Source organism: Calonectris borealis, chromosome 21, assembly GCF_964195595.1.
Source record: "Calonectris borealis chromosome 21, bCalBor7.hap1.2, whole genome shotgun sequence".
Classification (NCBI taxonomy): domain Eukaryota; kingdom Metazoa; phylum Chordata; class Aves; order Procellariiformes; family Procellariidae; genus Calonectris; species Calonectris borealis.
In genome coordinates, this window is record NC_134332.1 from 2772419 (window position 1) to 2800243 (window position 27825).

Genomic DNA, 27825 nt, shown 5'->3' on the forward strand with positions numbered 1-27825 from the left:
CGGGCGGGCGGCGGGACGATGCCGGGGGCGCGGCGCTCGCTGGCCTCCCCGGTGGTGAGCGGCGTGCTCTGCCCCTGCGGCTCCCCGCGGGCCGCCGGCGCGGCGCCCGGCCCGGGGGCGGAGGGCGGTGGCGGCGGGAGCGCGGGCCCCTGCGGGCGGCCTCTGTGCGAGGCCTCCGAGCAGGACCGGCGCCTCCGCGCCCTCTTCCAGAAGCTCGACGTGAACCGCGACGGCGCACTCTGCATCCACGACCTGGCCGTGGGCCTGGGCCGCCTCGGGCTGCACCGCACCGAGCTGGACCTTCTGGTGAGCGCGGGCGGTGGAGCGGGCGGCGGGGGTGGCCCGGCGGGGCTGAGCTGGGCTGGGCTCCGGACGTGCGTCCCTGCGGGGTGAGGGAGCGTCTGGCCGCCCTCCTCATCCCGCGCTCGCCCCGCAGCGCTAGTCTGTCTCCGGAGCCCGGCTGCGTGCCGCGGAGCTCGCCCGGCTCCGCCGTTCTCGGGAGCGGGACGTGGGCTCTGGAGACCCTTTAACTGCCTCGGCCAGGGGAGAAGACCCGCCGGGCGAGCGGTGGCAGCAGGCGGCTGCTGCTTGCTGCCAGCACTTGCATCCCGTTACCTTCCCGTGGCGCAGCCTGAGCGCGGACGGGCGTTTGTGAGATGGGAGACGCCGCTGCTCTGCGGGTTTGGGCGCTTCTAAAAGCAGCCGTGCTGGCTTGAGCACTAAACCCGGAGGAATCGGCTTGCTTGCTGCCTGTAGACATGTACGGTATTAACTGCGGAAATTTAAGATTGAAAACGTTGAGCTTGGACAGGAAGAACCATAAAGCAAATCCTCTTTCTCCAGGTCCGAGGGCTGGGAAGCTTGCGTGCTTACTTAAATTTGTAAAAGATTTTTTGGAAGGGATAGGTGCAGTCAGGTTGTCATGCAATTCTCATTGCGTCGTTGCGTTTCCTCACATTAGTCTGTTTGGCACCACTTTGCTACTTAAGTTTCTTGCCCAAGGTGGCTTATGCATGCCAAACTCACTTGTCTATTTTAAGGGGTTTGAAATATCTTAAAATGTAAGAAGGCTGCTGTATTTGTACAGCTTGCACGTGAAGTATACAAAATGTGCAGCGCACTGCCTTTCTCCTTCAGTGTTGGGAGCTGTGCTCTTTTGTGGTCACAGCTCTTTGTGTGGTGTTGTACACTGACAACCCTAGGCTTCAAGGTTCAAGGTGATGTTGCTCTATTTAACTGTAATTAGTGTAATTTACATCTGTATGGATCAGAGTAATGGGCTTGTCCTCAGTGCATTGTTTGTCCCTGCCTAGTCTCTTGTATTTCATATGCAGGACCATAAAAAAGCTGAGTATCTTGGGAGGACGGTAGATAAACACACCGGCGTAGATAACGCAGTCATGGATGTGCCATCTCAGAGTGCCTCAATCCTGCAGGAAGGAGGAAGAGTTTAGGGATAACTTCTGAGTCACTGAAAAGACATCTAATTCAAGTGACAGTTCTTATTCTCTCCCTTTTCTGGGAGTGGTACCCCAATTTGTTTGAGTGCTTTAATTGCATGTAGCCATCCTTTCCAGAGTTGCTAGTTCCTCTCTAACTTTGCACCCCCAACATCTTAACTTCTAACATTCCTTTTTGGTTAGCATCTTCCTTGCTGCTGTAAAGTATGAGAATTCTTTGGCAGTGTGAGGATCTCGTGAGTGGTTTAGTTGTGCCGTTTCTAAAAATAACGTTAGTACCATGGTGATTTTCTGCCGTGTGCGTTTCGGTAATGAAATCTGATTATACCGTATAAATCACCTGTGCATGCCCTGTGAAATGCTGACCTGCTGCCACCCGTGGGTGCCGAATCCTTTACCTCTGGCACCAGAATGTTCTGTGCTTACGCCTGCATGCCTGTCTCAGTTTGCATTCCCTTTTCTTCCCAGGCATGTTATTCAATCCAGCCTGACATTCTCCAGGCTAGGAGGATGCACCATAAAACAAAATGCATTTTTACTTCCCAGTAGATAGTTTCTTTGCTTGCCACACTGCGGGAGCGGCTGAGAGGAACCGTTCTGCAGGGACTGGAACTGCTCTGTTGGAGGGAAGCGCTGTCTGGACGCTGCTTAACAATCCTGTCTTTCTGCTGAAGCCCTCATCTGTCAGTATTGTTCCTCAGCCATTTGCTTCTACTGCCTTCTCTTCCGCCGCGCAGGAAGCGACTGGTTAGATGAATAGAGTTCCTAAAGCATTGTTAGTATTGCAAAGCATCCCCTTCAGCAGTGTAAAAAGTGTCCGTTAAGAACGAGGATGCAGAGTTCAAAACTGAAGTTCCAGTTAAACATGTGGGAACAGTCCTCGGACAGCTGGCTAGAAAACTTCTGCATTGTGTAATTTTTAGGAAAATCAAATGAACTTCCTGTTTCCCAGGCAGTTCTATTAATAAGTCATTCTTTTTTCTGCCCCATCCTTAGCTAATAATGGCACCTTGATGCTTGGGATAACTGATGTGAAGTCACACTCATGAAAAGTGCTTAAGTGTCAAGCAAAAACCTTTTTGATGTATCGGACATGGTGTGTTTGGAGACCAATTTAGGCATAAATCACATGGATTGCTTGTGATTAGTAAATTACTTGGTGGCTCTGGTGCGTTTTATTTTTCCTTCCATGCAACAGTACATTTGATATGGGAGTTGCCTTCGAACGTTTGGGAGACAGATGGAGAAAATATTAGACTCGTAATGTGAGGTTATCGCCAATCTTAGCTGTGAGTTGCTAATCTCTTTGCGTCAGTAGGCTAAAAGTCCTTGTGGTAACAATAATAGTTTTGGGCTGCAACTTGAAAAGAGAATGAGCAATATTTTGGCTCCTTCAATGCTTGAGAGTTCTTACTGAGATAAAACCCTTTGTAGCATTCTTGGAAAATTGCTGCCTTCTGTTTTAGAGGTGGCCTTCTGTGGTGGGGGAGAGAAGGGGTTGTACTTAGATGTCCTTTGACGTGGAATTTGCTTGTGTAAACGATGCATTTTTTTAACCCATGCTGTTATCTTTAAACCATTTGACAAATACAGTGTGCCAAATCAGTGAGCCTTCTAAAGAAACGCTTGTTTGCTCTGGTTAGCATGAAGCAATTCACATACTTCACTTTGCTTAAGCAGTGAAGTGATAACCATGTGAAGAATTTTTTAAAGGCTTTCTTTCTACCGTGTGAAGGGATAGTCTTTTACTGCTAAATTACATCTACCTCTGGAATAGTCAGTCTCCTGTCACTACTACTTTCTGACTTCCCTCATGAAAATATTTATATAGACTTATGGAACTGGAAATATGCGCCTTATGAAAATGCGGGTAGTTGAACTGGAACTATGTTTTCTACTTTGTATCTGGAGTTGTGGTATTGTTGAAAGGATGTGTAATGGTAGTATTTGTGTATTTGCTAATGTAACTGTTTTCCTACTGATCCTGATTAACTGCAGGGCTGGAGTGTTATTCTAAAACCTCATCTCTGCTGCTGAAGTTCCAGACGGTTTGAACTGGTGGAATTCATCCCAGCTGCCTAGAGACAGACTGAGGTGGTGTACTTTTTCTGCAGCTACCTCTTCTGTGGTGGTGCTGAGCATCTCTGGTGGAATAATTCTTTCAGCTTTAAGAAACAGAGCAAACATACCCCTTGCCTCTTTTCAGTTACAACTGGCCCGGTTGCCTCTGCTGTAATGATGATGTCCTCCTTGGCCTTGTGATGCTTTTTTCTCCCGAGTTCATATATGTGACTGCCTATTGCTGCCTCGGTATCAGCTTCCCCATGTGAAACTACATCAGCTCCCATTCGGCTGAAATCTTCACATTTGCTTTCCTCACCTCTTTCTTTGCCTGGTATCTCCTCTTTGATCTCCAAGTTCTGGCTGTCCAAACTCCCACAAAACTTCTGTTGTTCACTTTTTACGTGAACCGAAGAAGCGTAACTGCGCTGCTGCAGCCGGACTCTGCAGTGTCAAACTTCTGTTTGCTTCATGCCTCTCCTCTGAATGCCTTTGCTTTTTAAGTATGTGCCTCGGACTCTTCCAGCTGTCAGAGAACGCTGTATCCGTGCTGATCTGGGATAGCTGATCAGTGAGCTCTTTTGCAAGTGACTCCATGGATGGATTGAGAAACTTTCTATTGTAGCAGTTGCAATCATAAAAAAGTATTTCTGATCAATACTTTATCTTCTGTCATGTCGTCATTTAATTCTTCCTTTCAGACTCTATTTCTGTAACTATTCTACTCTCCAAGACGTTTGAATACTCTGTATTATACTATGCATAAAGTACTAAAATTCTCAGCAACTGTAAGGGGCAGAGGAAGCAGGGAATCTTTTCTGTGTGATGCTTTCACCTGTTTTCCATTCACAGTCATTTGGAAAAGGAGGACCTGAGTTTTTATTGCTTTACAGAAGTCTGTTTATGATAAAAAGAGCACTGTTCTGTAATCTAGACTGAATTATCTCCAAACTTATATACATTTAGATACAACATCTTTATGGCTTGTGTGTCTTGAATCCTGCTGGGGCTGTTGTGGAGCCTTTAGCCAGGCCTTTGTAATTCATCATGAAGGGTTGAGCAACACAAGGTCGTATCAACCAAATGAAGCAGTGTTACAGTTTGAAAGTCCAGTTGATACCCTTCCTTCTGCTGAAAGGTATTTGCTAGCAGCTTCTCAACCACCCATCTCCTGACTAATCTTGAAGGACGAATGTGGATACCCTGAACCAGTTTAACACAAGGTGAAACTGCTTTCAATAACATGTTAAATAACTCCACACATTTATGTACAATGTGCATTAAAATAGCAAGCAAAAAAGATCATATTTGTTGGGTCTGTAGGGAGTGGAGGCCTGTTCTTGCTCTTTGTACATTATGAAGTGTGTGGTTTGATGAAGGCCCTGTTCTCATGCACTTGGGAAACCTGGTGCAAGAGCAGAACCGTAGGTCAATGATTTAGTTGTAGATAAAGCCTTTAAATCTGTGGTAAGTGGATAAGTTGGTGTGAATTCTGGGTTCTGTTACCTTCTCTGATTTAGACATGCTAAAGGCGCAAATAAACTCTTTGTAATAAATCAAATGAGTTCTTGACAGCCGCTGCAAAAAGTTTGAGATGAAACACAGGGATTGGCTTTGGCACAAGGAAACTTCTCGGCGCAGTGTCGGTTATTAATAGACTTGGCCAGCAGCCTCGTAAAGCGAGAGCTTTGCTGGGCTGGAGGGTGCGCTGGGACAATGAATGTCGGGGAGACGGGCTGGCACGCTGGCTGCCGGTGTTCGTCCCTCTGCCTGGACCCAGAGGTCTTACGGGGAGGGCAGGAGGAGAGGGATGCCGGAGACCAGGGCGTCTCACACCGTAATGCTGAAAGTCTTTACTCAAACTTGGTCTCTGGTCATCAGACATGCCTTGGTGTGATTAATGTATTAAACTGGCAGTGCATGTCCACTCAGTTCAAAGGGGTAGATTGGAAGTGAGTTTTTAGATGCACATACAAGAGAAACTTGCTCTTGTGTAAGTTTACCTTGCATATAAACAAACAGTTGTGGATTAGGCAAGTGTTGCTTTATGTTTGTGTACGTACAGGACCAGGTATATAACTTGAGAGATGCAATCTTGGGATGTTCTTCCAGGATCATTTTTTGTCCTACCTTTCAGCAAATTGGAGAAGCCTTGCGGTTCTCAAGTTTATTTAGCCGAGACCTCTGTCCTATTTGGAGGGTGATAATGAACAAAGGATACGGGCCGAACTTTGTGAGACGGAGATGCAACTTTGACTTGAGCATATCAATTTTAAATGTCGACGTTGTATGAGAGTCTCTCTTGCAGAAGGGCATCCTGCACGTCACTGACGTGGCCTCGCAGTGTTATTTTTCCTGCAGGATGGTGCATATTCTGAACTCTAGTGAAGTGAATGCCTGCAGGATCCCCAGAGCCCGAGTGAAATGAGACAACAAAACTGATCCAAAGCGACTGATTGTGCCTGTGTAGAATATGCAGCAGGGTTTTGGTCTTTCAACACATGTTCTGTGGGGCGTAGTTTAGTGACGAGGGCTAGATGCCTTGGTAAGTAGTGGAAAATGTCTCCTTATCCTCATCCGCATTGGATTATTAGTCAGATTACTGAGATAAGGGCGGGTAAAAAAACACCCAGGACTTTAATATACTTATTGTTTCTTTTAATTTTTTTTTTTAAAAAGAAATAAAACCAGTGGTAAGTCTGGCTGAATATTGAGCAGAACCCTTAAATAGTTGACAAGTGTTAATAAAATGACATCAAAGCCATAATAAGGACTTGGTCTCCTGTTTGAGAGCCCTACAAAATGGTGATGCTGCAGTTCCGTGCTCTCTGTTGTGTATATTATAACATGGTACGGTGTTGGGAGGAGGAGAAGGGGGAGGGATTTTTTTTTTCTTTCAGACCTACTTGTAGCAAATGGTAAATGAGTCTTTGTTCTTGTTCATGTCCTATTGCTATATTTGTCCCTCTGAATGTGGGACATGAGCGCACTTTAATGATGCCCCAGACTTTGTCCCGAGTGGCTGTGATAACTAGCGTCAATGTACAAAGGCAACGGAGACGTCTTAGTTCTTCTAAGTTATGTGCAGTGAACTGCAGGGGAGTTTCTGGCAGTGAAAGTGGCTTACAGTGGAGAATTCTGCTTAAGAGAAATTGTTAAAATTTTTAGATCATGAGTTGCTTGGAAAGGCAAAGCTGTTTGGTATGTGAATCTACATCGTTTAGCCTAAGGAGAACAGGGGCCGTGTCAGAGCAAGCCTGGGCCCGGGCTGCCGGAGGGCCATCGCTTCTCGCTAGCTATTTTCCTGGTTAACTTTCTAGCGCAGCAAGAAGCTGACTTTCTCATTTCTGAGTACTAAGGATGCCCTTTCTCTTGGTCAATCCCCGGTTCTTCATGTGATATGATATGACCTCGGTGGAACTTGCTGTTCTGCGCAATGGCTGCGTGTTTCCCTCTCCCTGGCCAGCTCTCTCTGTGTCCCTGTATTTGGCACTGGCCCCTGGTTGCCTTAATATATCAACTGGAATAGCTAATCACTTGTGCCAGGGTTCCTATAGCGAAGTGACCTGGGTTTCTTTGCAGTGTTCGCTGAACTGTGCTGTGTCACCTTAATATATTAATGTAGTTGAATGTCACTAGACAGTTTAATTATTTAAGCAGCAGTGGCCAAGACGTTAGATTTTATGGCTGGTGCAAGAAGCACTGTGCAGGGTTAACTTCGGCTTTCTAAAAAGTGGGAAGTACTTACTTTTTTTTTTTTTTTTTAAAGTTTTGTCTTTCAGGAATTGCATTTGAAGATAAGAGGTAATTGAAAAAGTCATGGTGGCCCATCCCAGCTGGGGCGGGCTGGGTGCTATCTCTGGGTGGCACACGTGTAGGCAGCGCTCCTCGGGGTGCTTCCAGGAGAGCTCCCAAAGGAGATGAGTCACGCTGATTCCTGCGGGGTCACCTAAGGAACCGGAGACGTCGACCGCAGTGGCAGCTCTCCCTGCACTGGAGGAGGAGAAGGGTCATTGCTCAGAGCACAGCTCCCTTGCCTCTGCCCCCCTTTCTTTTCACCCTCCCTCCCGCATTTTTTGCATGTTAGCTAGTTGTCTGGTGACGAGGCTCACATTCTTGCTGGAAAACGCTGTGCACTTACTCAAAAGTCTTTTAGAAGCCATCTTAAAGCAAATAGTCTAAGTCTGAATTTCTGCCCAGTACTACCAGGCTGGAAAGGGCAAGTGCCTGTTTGAAAACTGGAGTTTCAAACTGAGCAGGTGAGATGTGGCCTGCATGATGTGGCTGAAGAGGATACCAGATACCTTGGGTTTGTGGCTTAAGACAGAACCTCCCTCTGACAGCTTGCAGTACTGAGGAAAATACTGTTTTAATTAACCAAAACACATCATACTCTTGCTCTTTCCTTTCTCCTTTGTCTCCATTTGGATTTATTACACGACTTCATTGTCGGCTTCTCCTCTGGCTATCTAATGACTATCCATTTTGGTGGTGTAGGTCTCTGAGGCCAGCTGCCACAGGCGCCTTCTGTCCCCAGTGACTGGTGTGCTGGCCGAGAGCCAGCTTTCAGATCAGTCCCGGTGCTTTTCTGCCTTGAAAAACCTGGGCTTGGTTCATGGAAACAGCTGGAATTGGAGACCTAATGAAGCCTAGGTTGGGAAAGCTGTTGCTGTGCAGTCTAGGTCTCCATGATTTCTAGAAAAAGTGAATTTTTGTTCCTCATCTGCTCCTTTGTGTCACCGTTCAGGCTGGACTCATGGTATTTATTGCATCTTTTCTTATGTGTGAATGATTGGCTTCGTGGTGGTGTTGGTAGGGTAATACTTCCCTACAAATTCCCTGTAGGAGAGCAGTTGTCTTGCCTCTAGCTATAATCATCTTGCCGTTACTAGGTTTCGTATTCTGACCTAATAAAATTCCCAACTTGGTAAAAGAATGCTTTTTTTTTTCCTAAATATGATTAGAAAAGTCTGTTCTCAAGGAGCTGTGTGGATTAGTGCGGTGGCAGAATTCCTCTGAGGTTTTCTTTAGTGAGGACAAAGGCCAAGGAAGCATTGCTGAGTTTCTGCTTTAATTGCGCCCTGGGCACGTAATTTCTTGCACAAATTATTATTTTACTATGTAATCTCTGCATGAACAAAGGAAGATGGTTCCCTGCCATGCACACACCACTAAAGCTAATACTATGCGGAGAAACTGTAAGAAATTATGTCAAGTAACATCACCTGGTTTAACGGGTCCTTGTGAGTAGCAGCCCAGCATTAGGTGACCACTGGGGACAAACCCAAAGTCCCACTTGGGTGCTTCACCTTCTGTAGCTCTGTGAGCAGCGGAGCCAGTCCGCCTGCCGCCGCCGCCGGCAGCCCTAATGCCCTGTCCACAGGCAGCCAGGGTTTTTTGGACCCCAGCCATGAGTAGCCTCAACTGGTTAGCCTAGCAGAAAGCTCTGTAATTTTTGGCTGGGTTAATGAGGCTGTCGGAGGAGCACGGGAGCAAGGTAAGTACAGAGCTGATGTGGATGTGCGAGATGACCTTTTAGCGGCAGTAAGCTTCAGATCAGTTCACTGCTTCTTGTGAAACGACAGCCTTAGGCTAAGAGAAGCTGATTTTGAAGAACTGTGCCCAGTTCAGAAAATCTGCTTTGTTCCTCCTCTGGCTTGAGAGCGTTAGAAGCTTTCAAATGTTGTCTTAAAGGATCTGATTCACTGCGTTTTAAAAAAAAGTTTAACTTTTGTGCTTGTAGTTGTGATGACTGGCAACAGCTCAAGGTAATTCAGGCATGACAAAAATTCTTCACTCTCTTCTGTCTGTGCCTGAGCTTCTGCCTACATGCCAACGAGAACTGGACTGTGCCATTCCTCGGAGAGGGACAGGGCTTTCCCTGCACCCTCACCCCAGTGTTACCACCCCTGAATTTTGTATTTTTTTTCTGTTTTGTTATTTTTTTGTGTGTGTCAAGTTTTAAGGTAAAAAACTTTGTTGTGTACTGTATGTAGACCTCATGATTAAACAGCATTTTTTTCTTCTTGAGTAACTCTGAAGAGTAGTTGCAGAAGGATTCTTTAATGTGATGTCTTCTATGTGCTTGTCTCTCACTTTTTCAATTTCTCAGGTTGGTTAAAGGAATTCAACATTAACAAGTTCCCAGAAGTGTGATGTTTCATATCCTTCCTCTAAAATTTATTTGCAAATTGGCTACTGAAAGCTTGCAGTCCTTCCAGGTTTTGGATTGTATTTTCATATCTAATATCTATAAAACAAAAGTTTCCTACAGTTTGTCACTCTGAAAAGTTAAAAGCTGAAAACTGAGGTCCTCTGCTCGCCGTGGACCTTGCTGTGCTACTGTGGGTAGGGAGCCTTGACTGATGGAAGCTGTAGGCTGTACTTATGTATCCTGCATGTTAAAAAAAACCCAAACTGTTCTCTTACGGAAAAGTCGTAATACTTTGGAAAGTGAGGGGTGCAGTGCCCTCTGTCTGCAGATGCAAAAGGCAGGCAAGAATCTAGGACTACAGAGGAAGATGTTGGTACTTTAAAATGGAAAATGAGCCCTTACTGTCTGCAGCCTGCTGTTGTGCCTGCCAGATGTGGGCTGCTCGGTTCCACCAAGGTGGGTTGACTTTTCTGGTGGTGGCCTGGTTGGGAGGCCGATAGCCCCAGCCTTACTGCTGGGACTATGAGCGATTGCTGCTGTGGCAGCAGAGGGAAACATGGCATTTCTTGTAGAAATTCAGGGAATGTCCTGTGTTCTGTGATTATACATTGAGACATACTTGTAGTCCTGCTCTGGCTAATCCTACCCTTGACTACACGGTTAAAGACTCCTTCAGCAGAACTCGGCCTGTTTGACTAATTGGCAATAGTTTAACCACAGCGTATTAGATCTTGCATAGATGAATAGCCATAAATGCTGTGCAAGTGTGTCGCCGTGTTGTGCTGAAAGCCAAATGGCAGAAGCACAATGCAGCACCAAAGAGCTATTGTAATGACGGATGAGATTATAATAGACCGGGGAGAGAGGGTGCAGTTAGAGGTTAATTCAGCCATGGCTGGGAAAAGCCGGCTTCTCTCCGGAGAACCATCTGCTGCTCTAACAAAGACCTGCAGCCGAAGCTGCCGAGCCCCAGAAGCGGGTACGTACACGCCTCAGACAATCCTTTGCTGCTGAATTGCCTCGGGCCTGTGGCTTCAGCTCTCCGGACGGCTGCCCTGCTGCCCTCCCTGCCCGTGCCTGCCCGATGGAGCTGGCAGGCGCGCTCCTCTGCAGGGTGCCTCCTGCGCGGAGGGCGCGCTCCCGCCCGGCTGCGCGCGCTGCCTTGCTCCAGAGCACCGCAGTGTTGGGAGCGAGGATTGGCTGGGCGCTGCTGCAGTGGGGACGCAGCCTGGGTGTTCAGCCTTGCTGCTCGCCTGATGTGCCGTTAGGATGAGCCGGGACGCGCGGGTTAATTGGCAGCTCTGAGAAGCTTCTCTCGGAGAGGTTCATTTTTAGCTTTCCTCTTAAGCGCAGCGTCTTGGCTTCTCTGCCCAAGCAGTCTCCAAAGCTCAGCGTCTCGGCTTCTCCATGCCAGGGGTCTTGTGCTTTGTCTGTTGCCATCAGATTTCTGAGGCTCTTGTACAATGAGCTGCTTGTCAGGCCAGGCACGACTGCAGTAGCAGCAATTTCAAAAGGCAGGAAGCGTCCGCAGGAGCGGTCTGTAAAGAATCTGAGCCCGTGGAGTCGCTGGGTTGAACCTCCCGCTGGCTGCCGTGCCGATTCCCGTCTTGGGGGTGCTTGGTAGTGCAGTCACATCATCCTTGGCAGCGGGCAGCTCCTGAGCGCGCAGGGTTTCCCTGCCTGGGACGCTCGCTGGAGCAGCAATGCTGCAGACCCTTTGGCATTTTCTGTCTAGCTTCCTTCCCAGGGCCATATGCCAAGGTCCTGCAGATGAAAAAACGGATGAGGCCAGAAACACCACCCCACTTCCAGGCCCCGGGGAGAAAGGGCCAAAGATGTTGGGGAAGCCACAGGACAGAGGGACTGATCCCACTGAAAGGAGACCAACTATCCTACTGGTGGTTGGACCCGCAGAGCATTTTCCAAAGGTAACGGGATATCCAGGGGCCTGAGGAGGGGCTGATGCACATGACAGCAGAGTGTGTGGTCTGCCGGGAGTAGGGGTGTTGCAGGTGGAGTGTGCGCGTAGCTGGGGGGGTGTGTGTGTATTTGGGGAGAGGGGAGAGGAACAGGAAAAGGGAGCAGGGTCCAACGCGTGTGCTTGCTAGAAGGGAAATGTGGGGGGACCAGGGGAGTGACTGAAGAGAGGAGGTGATCTAATCTTTCAGACGTGATGTTCAAAGGGGGGGAAAAATGCTGTTTAGAGGCAAGGGGGAATACGGGGGTCTCGAAGGTTCCTGGGCAACTTGTAAGAAGCATGACTGAGAGGGCAGAGAATGATGATGCAGGTTAGTGGCGAGTCCCACCCCTGCACTGGAGACCGGCAAAGGATCAAATAGATCCTAAAATGTTCCGGAGTCGGTCTCTGGCAAGCCTCTGGCAAAGCTAGAATGTTTTGAGCAAATGAGTAACTGGCTGTATTATTTGAATGGCACAGCCCAGAAGAGAGGAAACCCTGTCCCTGGGGAGCGGGTGGCATAAGGGAGAGACTAAAATCTGCGTGAGGATGGGAATTTCCCGGGGGGTGGGAAAGCGGGGAGGTGGTGGGTGCGCACAATTGGCAGCGAATAAATGGTAAGGCTTTGTCTGGGGGGAGGCGAACAAAAGCTGCTTAGTTTAGTGCCTGGGCTCCTAGCACAGTGTTGGCTGACTGCAGTTCTGGTTTATTTTTAATGGGGAGGGAATACTGTCCATCTCTCCTGAGGACTGTGCAGTCAGCTTTGACTATATGTGGTTTAAGACCAAGGGTATGACCTGGGATTAGGGGAGAAGGAGTCGGGCATAACCCCTGCAAGTGATGGGATCTTGGGATAATCCTGAAGGGCTGCAGTAGGGGTAGGGGTGCATGACTTGCGGGATGCAGCTTATTTGACAGGGAATTGGGCATGGTTGTTGCTGTAAGCTTTCTCTCTAAAATGGGGGACGAACAGTTCAGGTTGTAGAGGGGATGAATATCCTTTCTGCTGCCGTTTTGAATGGAAAGAGGCGGGGTAGCATTTCGCATTTTGGGGAGCAGAAGCCACTCCCTGCTTGAATCAGACTGAAAAATCTGCAGGGACTTTTGCCTTCGTCCCTATCACTAACAGTTAGCACTGTGCATCCTCTTCAGAAAGAGGAGTGTGCTGCGCATTTTGAGAAGAGGAGTTCTTTCGTGCACAGAGATTGAAGAAGGACAGAGGCTCCGAACTGAAGGAGGTTTTGATGAAAACCTTGAAAGCGTAGGGCTGAAAATCTCTGGTGCCTTCCCGGGGAACAATGGTCCCTCAGTCAGGAAGAGTCCATCTGTTCACACCTGCAAATGAAGCTTTCTCTGAAAGCTGATACCATTCTCCTCTTTCCTGTGTGACCCTGGGAACTTTTGCTGCATAGGAACCCTAAAATTGGCTAATGGAGAAATACCTAGAGGATAAGGATGTGGTAAAATGGAGTTATTGCAGCTTAGGAAGTAACTGCCCATCTGCTAGGAGGTTGTGAATGTGTAATTTTAGCCTGCCCTGATTGTAAAGTAAAATGCAGCGTAAAGCTCTTCTGTTGAGGATTATGCAGATATGTTTTTACCTTGCATTTCAGGCCGGCTAATACTGCATCCAGACATCGTGGCTCAGCTGATGGACAGTAACTTGTTAAGCTGCAATGACTTGTTTGTGCTTGATCAGAGATCTGTGTTCTAATTACCTGTCTGAAGAAGTAGTGTTGCAAAAAGTCTCGTACAGCTTTAGGGATAGATTATAAACCACCGTGAGCGAACAGTATTATTTGGTGTTTAAAGAAAATGTGGGGGACACATGGCTTTTGTTCTCTGCCACTGAATGTCTGTGACCTTGGGAGAAGTCTCTTGACTGGTATGCCACTTTGTTTTGTAAAAACGCCCGTAACTACATACCTGCTAAAAACACGCAAAATATCACGCCCGATACTTGGGTTACTGTAAGTAATTTGCATGTATTGATAAATTTGACCTGAGGTGCTTCCTAGCCCTGGCTCTTCAGTCTTCATGTTGTAGTTGGCGTGTTTCTGCTCAGATCCTTGCTTGAAGGTAACGATTTCAACATGAGGCTGTTTCTGCAAATGTGGGAGAAAATACTGATTGCAAGTGTGATGCGTTGGCCCCTGTGTACACAGGAGAGAGGTATGATCTGCCCCTGGTGTCACCATCTGGACTTGTAACTTTGGATGTGTGTGCTGTCAGTGGAACAGGTCACCTTTCCTGGTTACCTTTATGTCACATACCGTGTTGTGTTGTCTGCCTTCCCCTTGCGCAGCCTTGGCTGGCTGCAGCTCTTTACTCTGCTGGGGTCTCTTAAATGATTAACTCCCCTCCTTCATACACTTCACACTCTTTGTGCTTTGTGAGGACTTTCTGTACTGCACAATTAATTATAAGCTAGTTTACAGAAATTTAAAAGTACCAAGTCAGCAGAACCTAGTGAAAACTTCGAGCAATAGCGGTTCCTTCTCTGGCCCATGGAGTACTCGCCCAGAAAGCTGTTTTGCCTGTGAAGGAGGATGTTAGTTATGTGGTTGTGACACTAACTGGCACTTGATATATTTAGAGACTTTTTTTTTGGCAAAGTAAATTCAAAATTAAACAGCATACTTTCCTGCTCCTTGTATGGCTGCATCCTCCCATCCTTTGGGAGGTACTTTCTGGAGCTGATGTAGTAAACCGGTGATGAAGCAGATGCCTAGAAGAGTACAAATGACTTGGAAAGGTTAGTGTTGGAATAGAAGGGTGTTGAAACTGGTAACTCGTGCAGCATTTAAATAAGAGCCAAATCCTATAAATAAAATGGACAATAAGTTTGCAGCTTCCTTGATGGTAAGAAAAGCAAGCCTTCTGTAGAAGGAAGACGGACCCATCTAGTGCTCCTTTTAGCAGAGGAGGGTGTTGGCTAGGCTGGCTTCGCATCGACCAAGGACGTGTAGGTCCAGCTCTGGCAGAATCTGTGGATGGAAGAAATATCAGGGAGGAATGACTTGCAAGGACTGACTTTATTTGGAGCTGTGTGCCCTGTCCTTGGTTTGATCAGGAATAGGCAGTGCTAATGAGGGATGTACTGTCCGTAGCTCACGTCTGAAGCCCTGGGGTGGGTGTGCTGCTGCCTGCAGCGGTGCAGCCACATGCACGCTGCAGGGGCTGGGGGAGCGGGACCGGCGGCGTGTGCTGAGACTTGGGTGGTGACCCCATACTTAGTTGTGTTCAAGCAGCACTGATCCCTGCAGCTTTGGAGAGCTATCTTGCTTTTGAGTACTTCCAGGTTTACCAGGATTCTTTTAGGTGAAATCTAAATACTCGTTAATGCCTGTTTAATTTCCTTTTATCATTATAACCAGAATTGCTGGTATAAACTTCATTCGTAATCTGTCTCTCCTTCTTAGCTCGCTGTCCTGTAATTAATACCCTGCTTAAAATCAGCTTTCTTAACCTCATTACCTTTCTCCTTTCCTCTGACGTAAGTAGCGGGGCTTTTTTTCCTAAAATGTGCAGATTTTGCCTTTTGTCTCTAGCTGCCAACTCCAGACGGAGTTTATTAGGAAAATCTGCATCATGTTGGCATAGTAACTGAGCTGCCAAGCAGCTATAATAGTGATGCTTGGCAACTCGTGGGAAGGACTACAGAGGATCTTAAGGCTTGGTGGGGCAAATCCGAGTTACATTTGTTCGCTTACTACCTGGAGCTGGGCAGGGGGGAGCTGCTCGCCTTCGTCAGGCCGCTGAAGGCGTTTGCTCTTGGTGTGTGGCATGAGGGTGCTGCTTGAAGTGAGACTCAGCTCGGTGGGAAGCCTGGGGTGTGCTGTTGGCGTGCATATAGTGAGCTGCTGCAGCTGATCTTTAAGAGGATCTGGAGTCCCTGAGAAGATCCTGTTTTCGTGCGAAGAGACGTCAGCGGGGAGTAGGTTAAGCCTGGTTAGGTAACGCGGCAGCAGTGCTGTGGTAGGTGAGGTGACGGGGAGGGCGTAGGAAACCGTTGTAGGTCACGATTCTCAAGGGTACCAAATTGCTGCGAGTCGTGATCTATTAAGCTTTTTTTAAAAAAAACCACAAATCCTTGAAATAAAGCCCCAGATTAAGTATTCCCAATTCGTGTGATTGACACGCAGCTCCACAAACAGCTTATTACAGACCTTGGCTTTCCTTTAAATCTGAAGAACAAAATACCACGGTAGAGACGTAAAGGCCCCTTGTGCATTAGGATCTGAGGAGGGGAGTGCTTATTGGACTTTGTGCTGGCCAGGCAGTCTGTTTAAACAGAGCAAACACAAGAAAATGTTGCTGTGTCTGCAGTGGTGGGGAAAGCTGTTAGCTGGACTGGCTTAAACCAGTTTAGCAAACATGCTGTGTTACTTCAAGTGCCGGCAGGATTACAGCGTTTTGGTTGTTGGCTATGGGTTTTTGCATCTTCCTTCTATGATAGCTTCTCTTTGACGAATATCAAGACTATAACTTTATTTTAAAATTCATGTTAGCAACTAGTAATTCTGTACTGAGCAGTGTTGTTACCTGCCGTACTTCTTTGGAACTCTCGTTGGAGTGCTAGGTGTTATCCCATACATCAAACTCCACTAAATGCTCAGAAGCCTGTAATTATATCCACATTAAATGATGCGTGTGCCACACTCCCTCTTTAGCCTGGCTTGTTCCTAATGAAAGCTCAGGAACTCGCTTACAAAGTGGTTAAATTGTAAATGGTAGAAACTAGAAAATGTTGTTCTGCCTAGGCCACTTCTCATTATGGAGCATATCTGACTGCAATGTTTAATTGTAGTTGGAAGAGGAGGAAGAACTATTAAGCTGGCGTAACTGCTGTGTGGATGCTTAGCTAGGAGGCTTTGAAGCAGCTGGGTCTGTTTTGAAGCCTGCCCTTGATTTTGGTGGTTTTCTGGGTATTCGGCACAATGGCAAACCTTCTCCACAGGCTTTATTGCTGCCTGTATTAGCAACTCCTGAGTGCTGCAGAGGAGAGAGAACTTGGTACGCGGGGGTTGCCTGCTCCTACCTGGCACAAGTGGTTTTTGGGAGAACTTGCAAGCAAAGCCAATCGACTCTGGCATAGCAAAGTAACCTTATAAAAGTGGAATTTCAAGGCTTTTGCTTAAGCTGGATATCCCAAACATGTATGAAAGCAGTAAGTGGTTGGCATCCTGCTCTTACTGTGTTTTAGAGGAAGAATTTTTGGGAAGAGGAAGACACTGAGAGTCCTCCTGTATTGTATGGTGGGAGAGGTTAAGATCAAGACTGTGCTGCGCGTGTAAATCCCCGGAGGGGTGAGAACAGGATCAGAAAGGACCGATCGGATGTAAGGAACAGCAAGCGAGTGTCTCGGATGTTGGCCAAAGCCTCTTGGGTTAAAAGACGCGCCCAGTAAGAGTTAACTTGTGGGGAGCGTGATGTAAGGTCGTAATGGGAGCCTGGTGTTGAGCAATGGGAGGCACTCACATGCCTCCTCCGATCCCTGTCTGGCTGGCAGCTGGGTGGGACTGTGCAGCCACGGCGTCCCTTTTAAGTAGAAGGGCAGGGCTTGTACAGCCAATCCCACCGGAGCCGGCTGCGCTCATAGGCGTGTGTCATGAGACTTGCTGGCATTTCCTTTCCACTACGCACTGAAATTAGCTCAGGGGAATCATTCAGTTTTACTTCCCTTCCCGGTCAGTCTGAGCGGGGCAGCTGAGTCTCCGGCTCAGAAAGATGCTCTGCCTCTGTCTGTATGTGCCGGTGTTCGGGGAGTCGCAGGCGGAGTTTGAATACTTTGAGTCGAAGGGGCTGCCGGCTGAACTCAAATCGATCTTCCGACTCAGCCTCCTCATTCCTTCCCAGGAATTCTCCACCTACCGCCAGTGGAAGCAGGTATGGCCCCGAGGGAGGAACGGGAGGGAGCGAGCTGTGGAGGGGTGGTCTCCAAGACCCCGGGTGGCTGGTCGGAGGGGGAGAAGTTCATAATGGCTCTGTCATAATAGCTGGGCACAGCGTGGACACGTTTCTCTTGCCCCTTGGCAGGGATTGCCGAAGCAGCGTGGAGTGGACTTTTTTCTTTTTGATTCTTTTGGCTTGAATCTGATGAGATCTCAGTGCCTCTAAGACTGGTTAAACCAGTTGATTTGATGCAAGTTAAATAGAAAAAGGGGTTTTCCAAACTATGGATTCTTCTGCTTTAACTGGTCTGCTCAAGTACAACGTTTCACATCCTCTTCCTTTTCCTTCTTACACCCTTCCGCCCGCCCCCCTTCTGACGGGAGGTGTGTGATCTAACGTCAGCTCGAGCCGATGCAGGTCTCACCCCGGTGAAGGTGAGCAGGTTTGTGCTATGAGCCGGAGAGCGGCTCAGCCACGTTGGGTGGGCTGAGCCGGGGGGGCTGTGCAAGAGCATTTCCCTTCGCTGCAGAAGGGAGATGCGCTAAATGCGTGGAGCACTCCGTCCGGCTCTGTATCGCAGCCCTTGCTTTCAGCTTGCTGCTGCCGGCGTGATTTTCAGGAGCAGGCTGTCAAGAGCCCAGACAGCTGATTATTGAACAGCAAAGCTGGGTAGGCTTTTTATACCGTTGTGCAGATACACAAACGGGGGATGTAGCAGGCTTTAAGATGTGTGGAGTCCCAAAGCGTGCTGCAGGGGCTGCGTGTTCCTCAGGTGACCATAGAAACCTCTGCAGCCAGCAGAGCTGTTAATGAGGAGTTCTGTCTACGGAGATTTCGGATTTGCTGGTAAAGGCGAGGAGCTGCAGGCAGATATTTGTTCATATCTCTGGAGAAGATGCTGGGAGCTTGGCTTTCTCACCGTTCACACGTGTGTTGCAGGTTACTGTTCGACAGGCTTGCAGCATATTTGCTTTGTGATCGTGGCGGAATAGGCCAGCGGAGCAAGGCAGCTTTTATTATCTGTGGTCTCTGACCACTCACTGCACATCTCTGCGGTTGTTAGGGGCGTGCTGAGAGAACGGGAGCAGTTGCACAGTCGCATCTCTCTTACAGTGCCTCTGAATTATTGGTGCCTGTCAACTGCTTGGGGGTTGCCAGTCAGAGGGAAGCCCTGATTCAGCTGTTCAAGGCCGATCTGCTGACATGTGAGGGGTGTGGGTCTATCTTTAGCCTGCAAGTTGAATGTGGGGTCATATCTGAACTTTACAACAGTCATATGATAAATTGCAGGTTAAGAATACTGGGCACACCTCAAAGGTCAGGGTAGCTGGGACAGCACTTTCTTATTTAAGGTTCATAAAACGATTAGGAATAATCCTCATAGCATTAGGGCTAAAGTGACAGGACTTGGTGGGGCGAGAGAGAGAGAGTTTTAATAGTGAGGTATTTAGTATTGAAGTCGTTTAAAATGGCATTGAAACAAAGACTTAAGGCTTATGAAGGGGACTGGTGCTTGTAAGCTGAGGAAATATCACAATAAGCTTAGGTTTGCCTATTACCTTTGAAGCCTAAATATTGAACAAAATATTGGTGAAGATGGTTAGCCTAGTGTTTGATCTCCGCTCAGAGCTTCCTTAACAACCCACCTGCTGTTCACATAAATGTTACGAGAATTAAAACAAAAATATAGGTGATGCAGTAGACTGAATCACACCTCATTTAGTGTTGCTCACTGATTCATCTTGGAAAAGACTTACGGGCTGTCAAAGGCAAGTGACTGAACAAGAAGGGGAATGGGAACTCCCTGAGCCACATTCTTGCAGTCCGGATATCACCTCTCCTGTCAACAAGTCGCCGCGTACCCATAGATAGGACAGTCCATCTGCTATTGCCCCATGCTGGAGTGAGTTAATTAGTCGTTTATCATGTCCTAGATGTCTGGCATGGAGTCTGATCTTGATTTTAGCTTTGTCCTGCTAAGAACCTTTTCTTGTTCTATATGCATCTCGTGGAAACTTGTATAATTAAAGCACATAGCTCCAGGGTGCCTAAACCAGTTCATAGGGGTTTTTATCTTTGGCTGTGTCCACTAGAGCTGGACAAGCTTTTTCTGGTTGGAGTTAGTTATTGCCAGAGGGAGCTTACTTCTCTAAGAATCGTAGTAGGCATGAAATTCCTTCTCCTGTTCAGTTTTTTTTATTACCTGAAGTTTTGTCATTCACTTTTTGTGCAAATCTATTGCCTCATACATAGTTCAAGAACCTCTACAAGGGCTGTGTAAGGTGTTAATCAAGATACAGGACTGAAGTTAGACACATGATACTAACGGAGTATCCCTGATAAAAGCATGAGGCGTTTCATCTGCGTTACTAACTTTGGGAGACAGTTGCCTGGAATCGGGTGACTTTTCTACACTATTGCTTTGCTCAAATTTCTTTGAGGAATCATCATAATTCTATCGGCTACTTTCTGGAGGAAAAGTCAGTCGTGTAGGAAATGATCTTTAAATATGGTAGAAAAAGGGGCAGATCTGTCTGAATGAACAAAAGGAACTGACAGTTTTTGATTGTTTTCTGAACAGAAAATTGTGAAGGCTGGAGACAAGGACCTGGATGGACAGCTGGATTTTGAGGAATTTGTTCACTATCTCCAAGATCATGAAAAGAAGCTGAGACTGGTCTTCAAGAGTTTGGATAAGAAGAATGATGGTAAACACCTTTCTCATGCTCATGAATAGACTACTGCATGTGTTAGCTTGTAATACGTATACTTGAGCTCACCGGCTTATCTTTGCAGGCCGTATTGATGCCCAGGAGATTGTACAGTCTCTTCGGGACCTGGGAGTCAAGATCTCTGAACAGCAGGCTGAGAAAATACTGAAGAGGTGAGGATTCAGCTGGTTCTTCGGTTTTACTGTGAAGGGGGTTAGAAGGAAGTGTAGGGACATGGAACCCATCTCCTCTTTCTACCCTGTACATGCTTTCCAGAGACTTTTTCCTTTTTGCCTATTGCTCTTCGTTTTGATTTTTTTTTTCCCATGAATTGACACGTATAAGGTCTTAAATCATTATGGAGAGTTACTGTCAGAATCTCTTATCTTACTGACCTGTTGTGGGGAAGTGCTTGCGCCTGAGCTGATTTGCATCCCTGTCTGATTGTCCTGCTGCCCTGAGCTTGCTGCTTTGGAGAGAGACAGTGCAGTCGCTCTTCGGAAATGCTGAGTGCTTTATGCATGTGGCACTAACATGTTAACAACCACTTATTTGTGCTGTTTTTTCCTCTTTCTTTCCTCTGCTACCTTCCCTCTGTCTGTTTGCCTGTGTGTCAGAATAAGGACGGGACACTTCTGGGGTCCTGTCACCTAGTAAGTATTATTTTCCCTTCAGTGTCAGTTATGTCCCTAAGTTTGGTAGGAGGGGGTGCAGTTACTCCTGTGGGTCAGTTAAAGGGGAGAGAGAGAGGGGAGGAAAAAGGGAGCCTACTTCTACCTCCCTGCAGTGTTTGGTGAATAGAAGATTTCCTAGCTTTGTCTCTTTAGAAGTCTTTTAGTAGTTGCTTTGCAAAGCTTTTTTTGGTGTAGGCCTGAATAATCAAAGGGAAGGGGAGGAGGAATTTGTCACCCAGTGGGAGTCTGTATTCATCTAATGATAAATCTTTTTAGCATGGATAAAAATGGGACAATGACGATTGATTGGAATGAGTGGCGAGACTATCACCTGCTGCACCCAGTGGAGAACATTCCTGAAATCATCCTGTACTGGAAGCACTCCACGGTAAGAAATGGTTCTTCTGCAACAGGTCTTGGTCTTTCCCCAGCTTCTCAGTCAGAGTCCTGACTCCCAGGAGCTGCTATCGGCAGTCCCTATCTTTCTCTTCACGGTTCAATAGCTGCCTTGTAGCCCTAGAAGTCCAATCGCTTCCTGTCCTTCCTGTTATCTTGCCACCTATCACTGGCATGGCTGCTGAAGCCTCTGGCACAGGTGATAACAACTCCACGTTCTGCAGGAAGATGAAGGTGTTCACTTGGCTTGCACCTCTGAGAGCTCATACCGGTGGCCAGCCCCTGCTGGTTCAGGACCTGTTAAGACTAGAAACTGATTTGACAGGCAGCCGTCCTTCCTGGAGATATTTCAGTGGGTGTAAATAGCATGTAACAAGATTAAACTGGCTGCGAGCTTGGAAGGTTCCAGAGAGGTCCAGCTTTTTTGCCATGCAGCTGCCTGCAGTTGGTCGTTTTGTTCCTTACTACGATCCACAGTATTTTAATGCAGACAAATGTTCAGCAGTTGCCAGCTCCCTGAACAGGCATCTCTAAATGTGAAGGTTCCCCTTGTGACGTGCTATAGCAGTGGCAGTTCCTGTGGCCAGACACAGCAGTTAATGGCTATAGATAAGCTGCTGACTTGGAATCAGCATATCCAGTACTTCAACACTTGGCACTGATAAAGAGCAATAAAACTTTGGCAAGATCGCCAGCTGATGACACATTTCTCAACACCTTATACTTTTGCAGATCTTTGATGTAGGAGAGAATTTGACCGTCCCTGATGAGTTCACAGTGGAAGAGAGGCAGACAGGGATGTGGTGGAGACATCTGGTCGCAGGTGGAGGTGCAGGTGCCGTGTCCAGAACCTGTACAGCTCCCTTGGACCGCTTGAAAGTGCTCATGCAGGTATGATGGAGCGGTTCCAGTTTGTTTGAATACCCAGGCAGATTCCTTTGATATTCTTGGATGCCTAGGAGATGATAATGTTCATTAACACAGTACAGCACTCTGGCCAGGATTAATCTCATTGCTCTTATACTGCTATTTCTGAAAGCTTTTTGGATTATTTGAATGATCAAAGTCATGTTAAAAAGTTATTCTTCATTAACTAGAAAAAATATAGAGAATCTTTTGGGAGGTAGACATGTGAAAACTGTCAATAGTTAGAGAGCTTTGTGGTTTAGAGCACTGGAAAACTTGGGTTTTCATGAAACAGTTTCAAGTCTTGTGTTCCCGTGAGAGACCCTGAGGCCATGAGAGTTGAAGTGGTTGTGGTGGTCAGCTGGCAGAGCTCGTACTCAGTATAAATATTATCACCGTTAGAAAGGAGTTAGAAAAACTTGATTTTAGCCCGTTTTGTCACTGTACCTGCTTTTGAGCCAGCTGAGAAGTTTACCCTGGGTAGCTGATGCTATGCTAGGTATGGGAGTTGTCTATTTAACCTTTCCTCCCATTCCAGAGGGAGATATTGATTAGATTCATTAGTTAACACTAGACTTCACAAAAAAGAAAAGAAGCTTGCTTTCCTATTGTAGAAGCTATCTGTAAGGGATTAAAGCCTTGGCAAATCTCTGGGTAAATAAAAAAGCGCCCTTTTGTCCCTGGATTACGGAAAAACGTAGCACTGTCGTAATCAGGACTGGAACTAATCCAAGCTTGTTCTCTCTTTCCCAGGTTCATGCCTCCCGTAGTAACAACATGTGCATTGTTGGCGGTTTTACTCAAATGATCCGAGAGGGTGGACCAAGGTCACTGTGGCGAGGGAATGGCATCAATGTGTTGAAGATTGCACCGGAATCTGCCATTAAGTTCATGGCCTATGAGCAGGTGAGTAAAAGGGCACAGACAAGTCTGGCTGCAGAACGGTTTGCAGAAGGACAAGAAGAAAAAAAGACGGCTGAGATAAGCCAGTGAGCCTCAATTTCTGTCTGTCTTGGCTTCCACAGATCAAGCGGTTCATTGGTACTGACCAAGAAATGCTGAGGATTCATGAACGGCTGTTAGCTGGTTCTCTGGCTGGGGCCATTGCACAGAGCAGCATCTACCCGATGGAGGTGAGGCGGGTGGCTGTAGCCCAGCCCATGAGGGGTCACGGCAAGGTGGTGAGGTGGGAAAACGTGGGCAGAAGACCAGTGCTATTATAGCTTAATTCATGAGTTGATACCAAGTAATACTGCACACATGACACTTGCTGTAGTCCTGACCAGTCATGCTCTTAAGAATGACATTGTCTATACGTTTTTCTCCTGTTGATTCTCATGTAGGCCTTCATGGTATTTGTTCTTGTCTTCTAGGTTCTGAAAACACGGATGGCTCTAAGGAAGACAGGACAATATTCAGGCATGTTGGATTGTGCCAAGAACATCCTTTCGAAGGAAGGAATGGCTGCCTTCTACAAAGGCTACATCCCCAACATGCTAGGAATCATTCCGTATGCTGGTATTGACCTGGCAGTCTATGAGGTATGAAGCCTTTAACCTATTGTAGGGCTGGGCTGCTTGTGTAGCTTTATCACTGTCAGTTACTGCAGGAGTTTAAGTAATTTATCAAAGTTTTCCTGATCAGCCTTATGGGGCACAAATAGATTTTTAACCAAAATGGCCTAAAAGATAATCCAATACAACAATTCTTCTTTCCTAGTCAACATCATGCACAGGCCCTTGTTTCTTTTTTTTGATGAGAAAATTGCAGCAGAAAATTAAAGAAGGGATTTTCCCCAGGCACTACAGTAGCAGTAGCTCAAAAAGATTTGAGAAGCCTAGTGCTTCAGGCTGAATTTGCTAGGCCTTTATGCTAGATCTTTTACGTAATGTGATATTCTTTTGATTGCCTCTTCACTGCTGACATCTGGCTTCTTCCTTCCAGACACTAAAAAACGCCTGGTTGCAACGCTATGCTGTCAACAGCGCTGACCCTGGAGTCTTTGTTCTGCTGGCTTGTGGCACCATCTCCAGTACCTGTGGACAGCTTGCCAGTTACCCCCTGGCTCTTGTGAGGACGCGCATGCAGGCCCAAGGTGAGAACTTTTGGGAACTGTGGGAGCTCCTGTCATGGTCTCTGAGCAGATAAAGGTCCTCTAGTGTAAACATTGCAACAGCAGCCTTAACCGGCTTGTACAGCTGAGCAGTAGGCTATTTGCCACGCTGCAAGAGGACAGTGGACTTTGTGCTGCCCTTAGCATCTGGGCCAAGCACCTCCAGGACAGAGGTTCTGTTTTGCTCAAATCAGGAGTTTTGGGCTAAGGGTGTCTGCAGAGCAGTTTGGGAAAATGGCTGCGATGTGCAGCACGGCCATGGCTTGCTGAGAAGTTAGATGCTATCCCCCATGAAGCACCTCTGGTCTGTGAACATCCACAAGAAGCACATGAATCAGAACTGCTCTGTGAGTCAGGTGTTACCTTAAAGTGTTTTCACCACGTAGGCTGCATTATTTATTGTGGCTTTCCCTGTTGCAGCTTCAGTGGAGGGTGCTCCCGAAGTGACGATGAGGGGACTGTTTAAACACATTCTGAAGACAGAGGGAGCGTTTGGTCTTTACCGGGGTCTGGCACCGAACTTTATGAAGGTGATCCCAGCTGTAAGCATCAGCTACGTGGTTTATGAAAACTTGAAGATGACTCTGGGCGTGCAGTCACGGTGACCAGGAGATGCCGAGGACTTTGAACTCTGAAATCTTGGGGTGCAATCCCAAGACGTATAGCCATCTCTCATTCTGTGAATGTGTTGACACTAAGCTGACTAAGCAAAGCTGTGAAATCTCAGATAGTTTGTGAGTCAGTAAGGGGAAGGGGAGGATCTGGTGTCCTTTGCCATCTTGCTACTCAGAGCTCCACATAAACCATCACGTGGTCCTTTCTGTTGGGCCTTTTGGGAGACCAGGAGGCGAGCTCCTGGGAGAATCTTAAGGCGCGAATTGCTCAGTTCCCAGCAGAATGGCAGAGTAGCAAAGATTTGGGTAGCAGGTCTGCTTTCAGCGTATTGTGTGTACAGAGCTGTTTGCCTGCAGATGAGCACCTTCTGACTTGCTGAAAGAGCTTCTTTTTCCATTCAGAGAGCTTCTTTTTCCATTCAGTTGTTTAACTTCCTACCCGTTGTTTAAATTTGTACAAACCTTGTGTAGGAGCTGCTGCCACACCAGGCTTGTTATTATGTTTACATATATTCCTTTGGGTAGGAGACATTCATGTTCTGCTTCCAAGACTTGACATGAAATGTAACTTTGAACTATACTGGTTTTGAGGGCTGGTGGGCAGTGGTTTATCCAGTCAGGCTGAAGGTTACTTAGGCCAGCCTGATGAAGAATTAGGATTATTTATTTTTTATAGGTTTAAGTGTGTCTCATAAATCCACTAACAAGATGCACTTACTAACAGAAGCAGCAGACTAGAGCCTGCATGCCTGTATCCTTTGCATGCCGGGATTGGCTTGTCTTATACTCAGCAGGGGCTTGGAAAGGGAAGGCAGGAGAGCCCTGGATGGACTGGCACCTCGATGCATGGCTTTAGTGAACAAAAGACAATATTTCACAGCTCCTGTGCAGTTGTGCTCCCAGCACGACACGAGAGCTCCTGTGCAGCGTTGCATGGACCTCTGAATTCCATTCTGCCTGGTGCTGAGGATAGCTGGTGGACCTTTTCCAAACCCCGTGCCTACGCTGCTATCTATCTCTTTAGACCTCTTTGTAGATTGACGTTCAGGTTTGCATTAGCGGGATGAAGTCCCCAAGCCAGGAGTAGGTCTGCTGTGGGAAGGGGTGTTAGGGAGAGGGGCTGGTTGTCACTGGGAGGGGTGAGCTTTCAGTCCTGAAGACATGCTTGCTTTTTCTTTCAAAGGGTGCTTTTCATAAGGCTAAGGGAAAGAGATGGCTTTAAAATTTCTCTGACTGTGTTATGGGCTACTTTAGTTGATAGGATCTGGCTTCTGAGGCCTGGGAGATCCTCATCCAACTTTTCATTTTGGGCAAAATGGACCAGCGTTGCATTCCACTGTTTTACTGCTTAAAGCATATTTATTTTGTATTTATTTGAACAGAGTTATGTCGGACTATTTTTATAGACTTGTTTAAATATTGTTACCGTGCTTGTATTTCTCCTGTTTTAAAAAGTTCTCTGTTTGTTCTCTTACATCACACAGCTGAGTCGTGGGGAGGGACGCTAAAGTGCTTGCGTACCTTCCCTTTGGGGCTTGAGCTGCCTTTCCCACGTCTGGGGTTGTTGCTGGAGGACCTCAGCCCAGAGAAATTCTGTAGCAAGAAGCCATAGGAGAGAAGGGAGCTGGTGAGGAAGCAGTACCTTGGGAGGAGGGGAGAGGGTGCACTGTGAGGCTCGCCTTATTTTGGAATTGCCTCTGTGCATGGCTGAGAGGCTTTCAGGCGGATGGCTGAAGTTGGGAAGTAGAAGGTCTGTGTATGTTGGATGTCACAGCGGCTAATGGAGAGCGATCTTGGGGAATTTTTAGGTGAGGGGGGAGGGGAGAAATCTCAGGGACTAAAGGAAATACAAGTTTCCAGAGAGTTGGAAGGAAACTTGCGCTTGGACACAAGCTGCTGCAGTTGTGCTTTGAGGCTGAATCAGCAGACCCTGCTGCTGAGCCAGTGCTCTTCCCATGCAAACGGGCACTGTGGAGAAGTGTGTGAGAAATCGGAAAAGGATTTGCTAGCACTCAGCAGCTGCTTTTTTGCTGACAGATTTTGGTGGTTCATGGAGAGTCTTCCAGGTGAGGCTCTGCCTTGACTATCCGGTGCTGTCAGTAGTTAGCCATGTGGAAATCTAATCAATCCGGGTTAGTGATGTGATTTTTTTTCCACCCCCCCTTCTTGAGACCTGTCATAAATTCTGCAGTGGCTCCTTTCTACCGTGTGGCCTAATGGGAATATGAATATCAGAATGCAAAAATCAATGCAAAATGACAACCATCTTTGTAGCTGTAACCACAAATTGTTATAATGCAAATCTAACTCGGATTCTTCATGTAGGGAGCAGTCTGCTAATAAAGGTCTGTCAAAGAGATACCACGTGTCTGCATCTCTTTCTCAATATGGTTTATTGGTGCTGTTGGGGGCCAGACTCTTCCTGGGATGATCCTCACCAAGGACACTGACACTGGGAAGGATCCTCCCTACCTGGGAGGACCTGGGAGGATAGAATTCTTCTTAACTTGCAAAACCAGCAAACCTGAGCTCAAGGCTAATGATGGTAGTGGTGAGTCAGGGCTGTGCAGGTACCGCTAACCTATCTCTGAGCGCTGCTGGACTTTGCTCATCTGTGCAGTACCCATAACTCTGTTCAGAGAAGTGAGTTTCCCAGAAAAGCTGTAAACTGCAGTCTAATTGTGCCCTCAAAGGAACCTGGCTTTATCGGATTTTCAAAAGAAAGGCTTTGTATAATTTTTTCTTCAACAAATAAAAAACCAGCCAGGGGCTATCCTTGAAGGTCATTTGGGAACCGTAGCTGGTAGGGGCAAGTGGCCTCTGATTTGGTTAACGTACCTTGCTGCGGGGGCCAGACTGGGTTTCTTGGTTCCTTATGTCTCTG

At 47.1% G+C, this 27825-nt stretch overlaps 1 protein-coding gene across 4 annotated transcripts; it reads left to right on the forward strand.

Annotated features, from left to right (window-relative positions):
- The first annotated feature begins 3 nt into the window (after positions 1-3).
- Positions 4-27300, forward strand: SLC25A25 (solute carrier family 25 member 25). Of its 4 annotated transcripts, none has more exons than XM_075170401.1 (10): positions 4-306; positions 20109-20235; positions 20324-20411; positions 21189-21300; positions 22041-22199; positions 22968-23120; positions 23240-23347; positions 23588-23755; positions 24159-24309; positions 24748-27300. In XM_075170401.1, the coding sequence occupies exons 1-10, from the start codon at positions 19-21 to the stop codon at positions 24930-24932; spliced, it is 1539 nt and encodes a 512-aa protein (XP_075026502.1). In that variant the 5' UTR covers positions 4-18; the 3' UTR covers positions 24933-27300. The 4 variants fall into 4 exon arrangements, with proteins under 4 accessions (XP_075026502.1, XP_075026506.1, XP_075026504.1 ...); XM_075170405.1 differs by lacking the exon at positions 4-306 and adding an exon at positions 6262-7780; XM_075170403.1 differs by lacking the exon at positions 4-306 and adding an exon at positions 10931-11603.
- Positions 27301-27825: the final 525 nt, after the last annotated feature.

Coding starts and splice junctions, on each gene's coding strand:
- SLC25A25 (XM_075170401.1), top strand. CDS start 19: ATGCCGGGGGCGCGGCGCTCGCTGGCCTCCCCGGTGGTGAGCGGCGTG. Junction 307..20,108: donor GCACCGAGCTGGACCTTCTG/GTGAGCGCGGGC, acceptor TTTTCTGAACAG/AAAATTGTGAAGGCTGGAGA. Junction 21,301..22,040: donor TGTACTGGAAGCACTCCACG/GTAAGAAATGGT, acceptor ATACTTTTGCAG/ATCTTTGATGTAGGAGAGAA.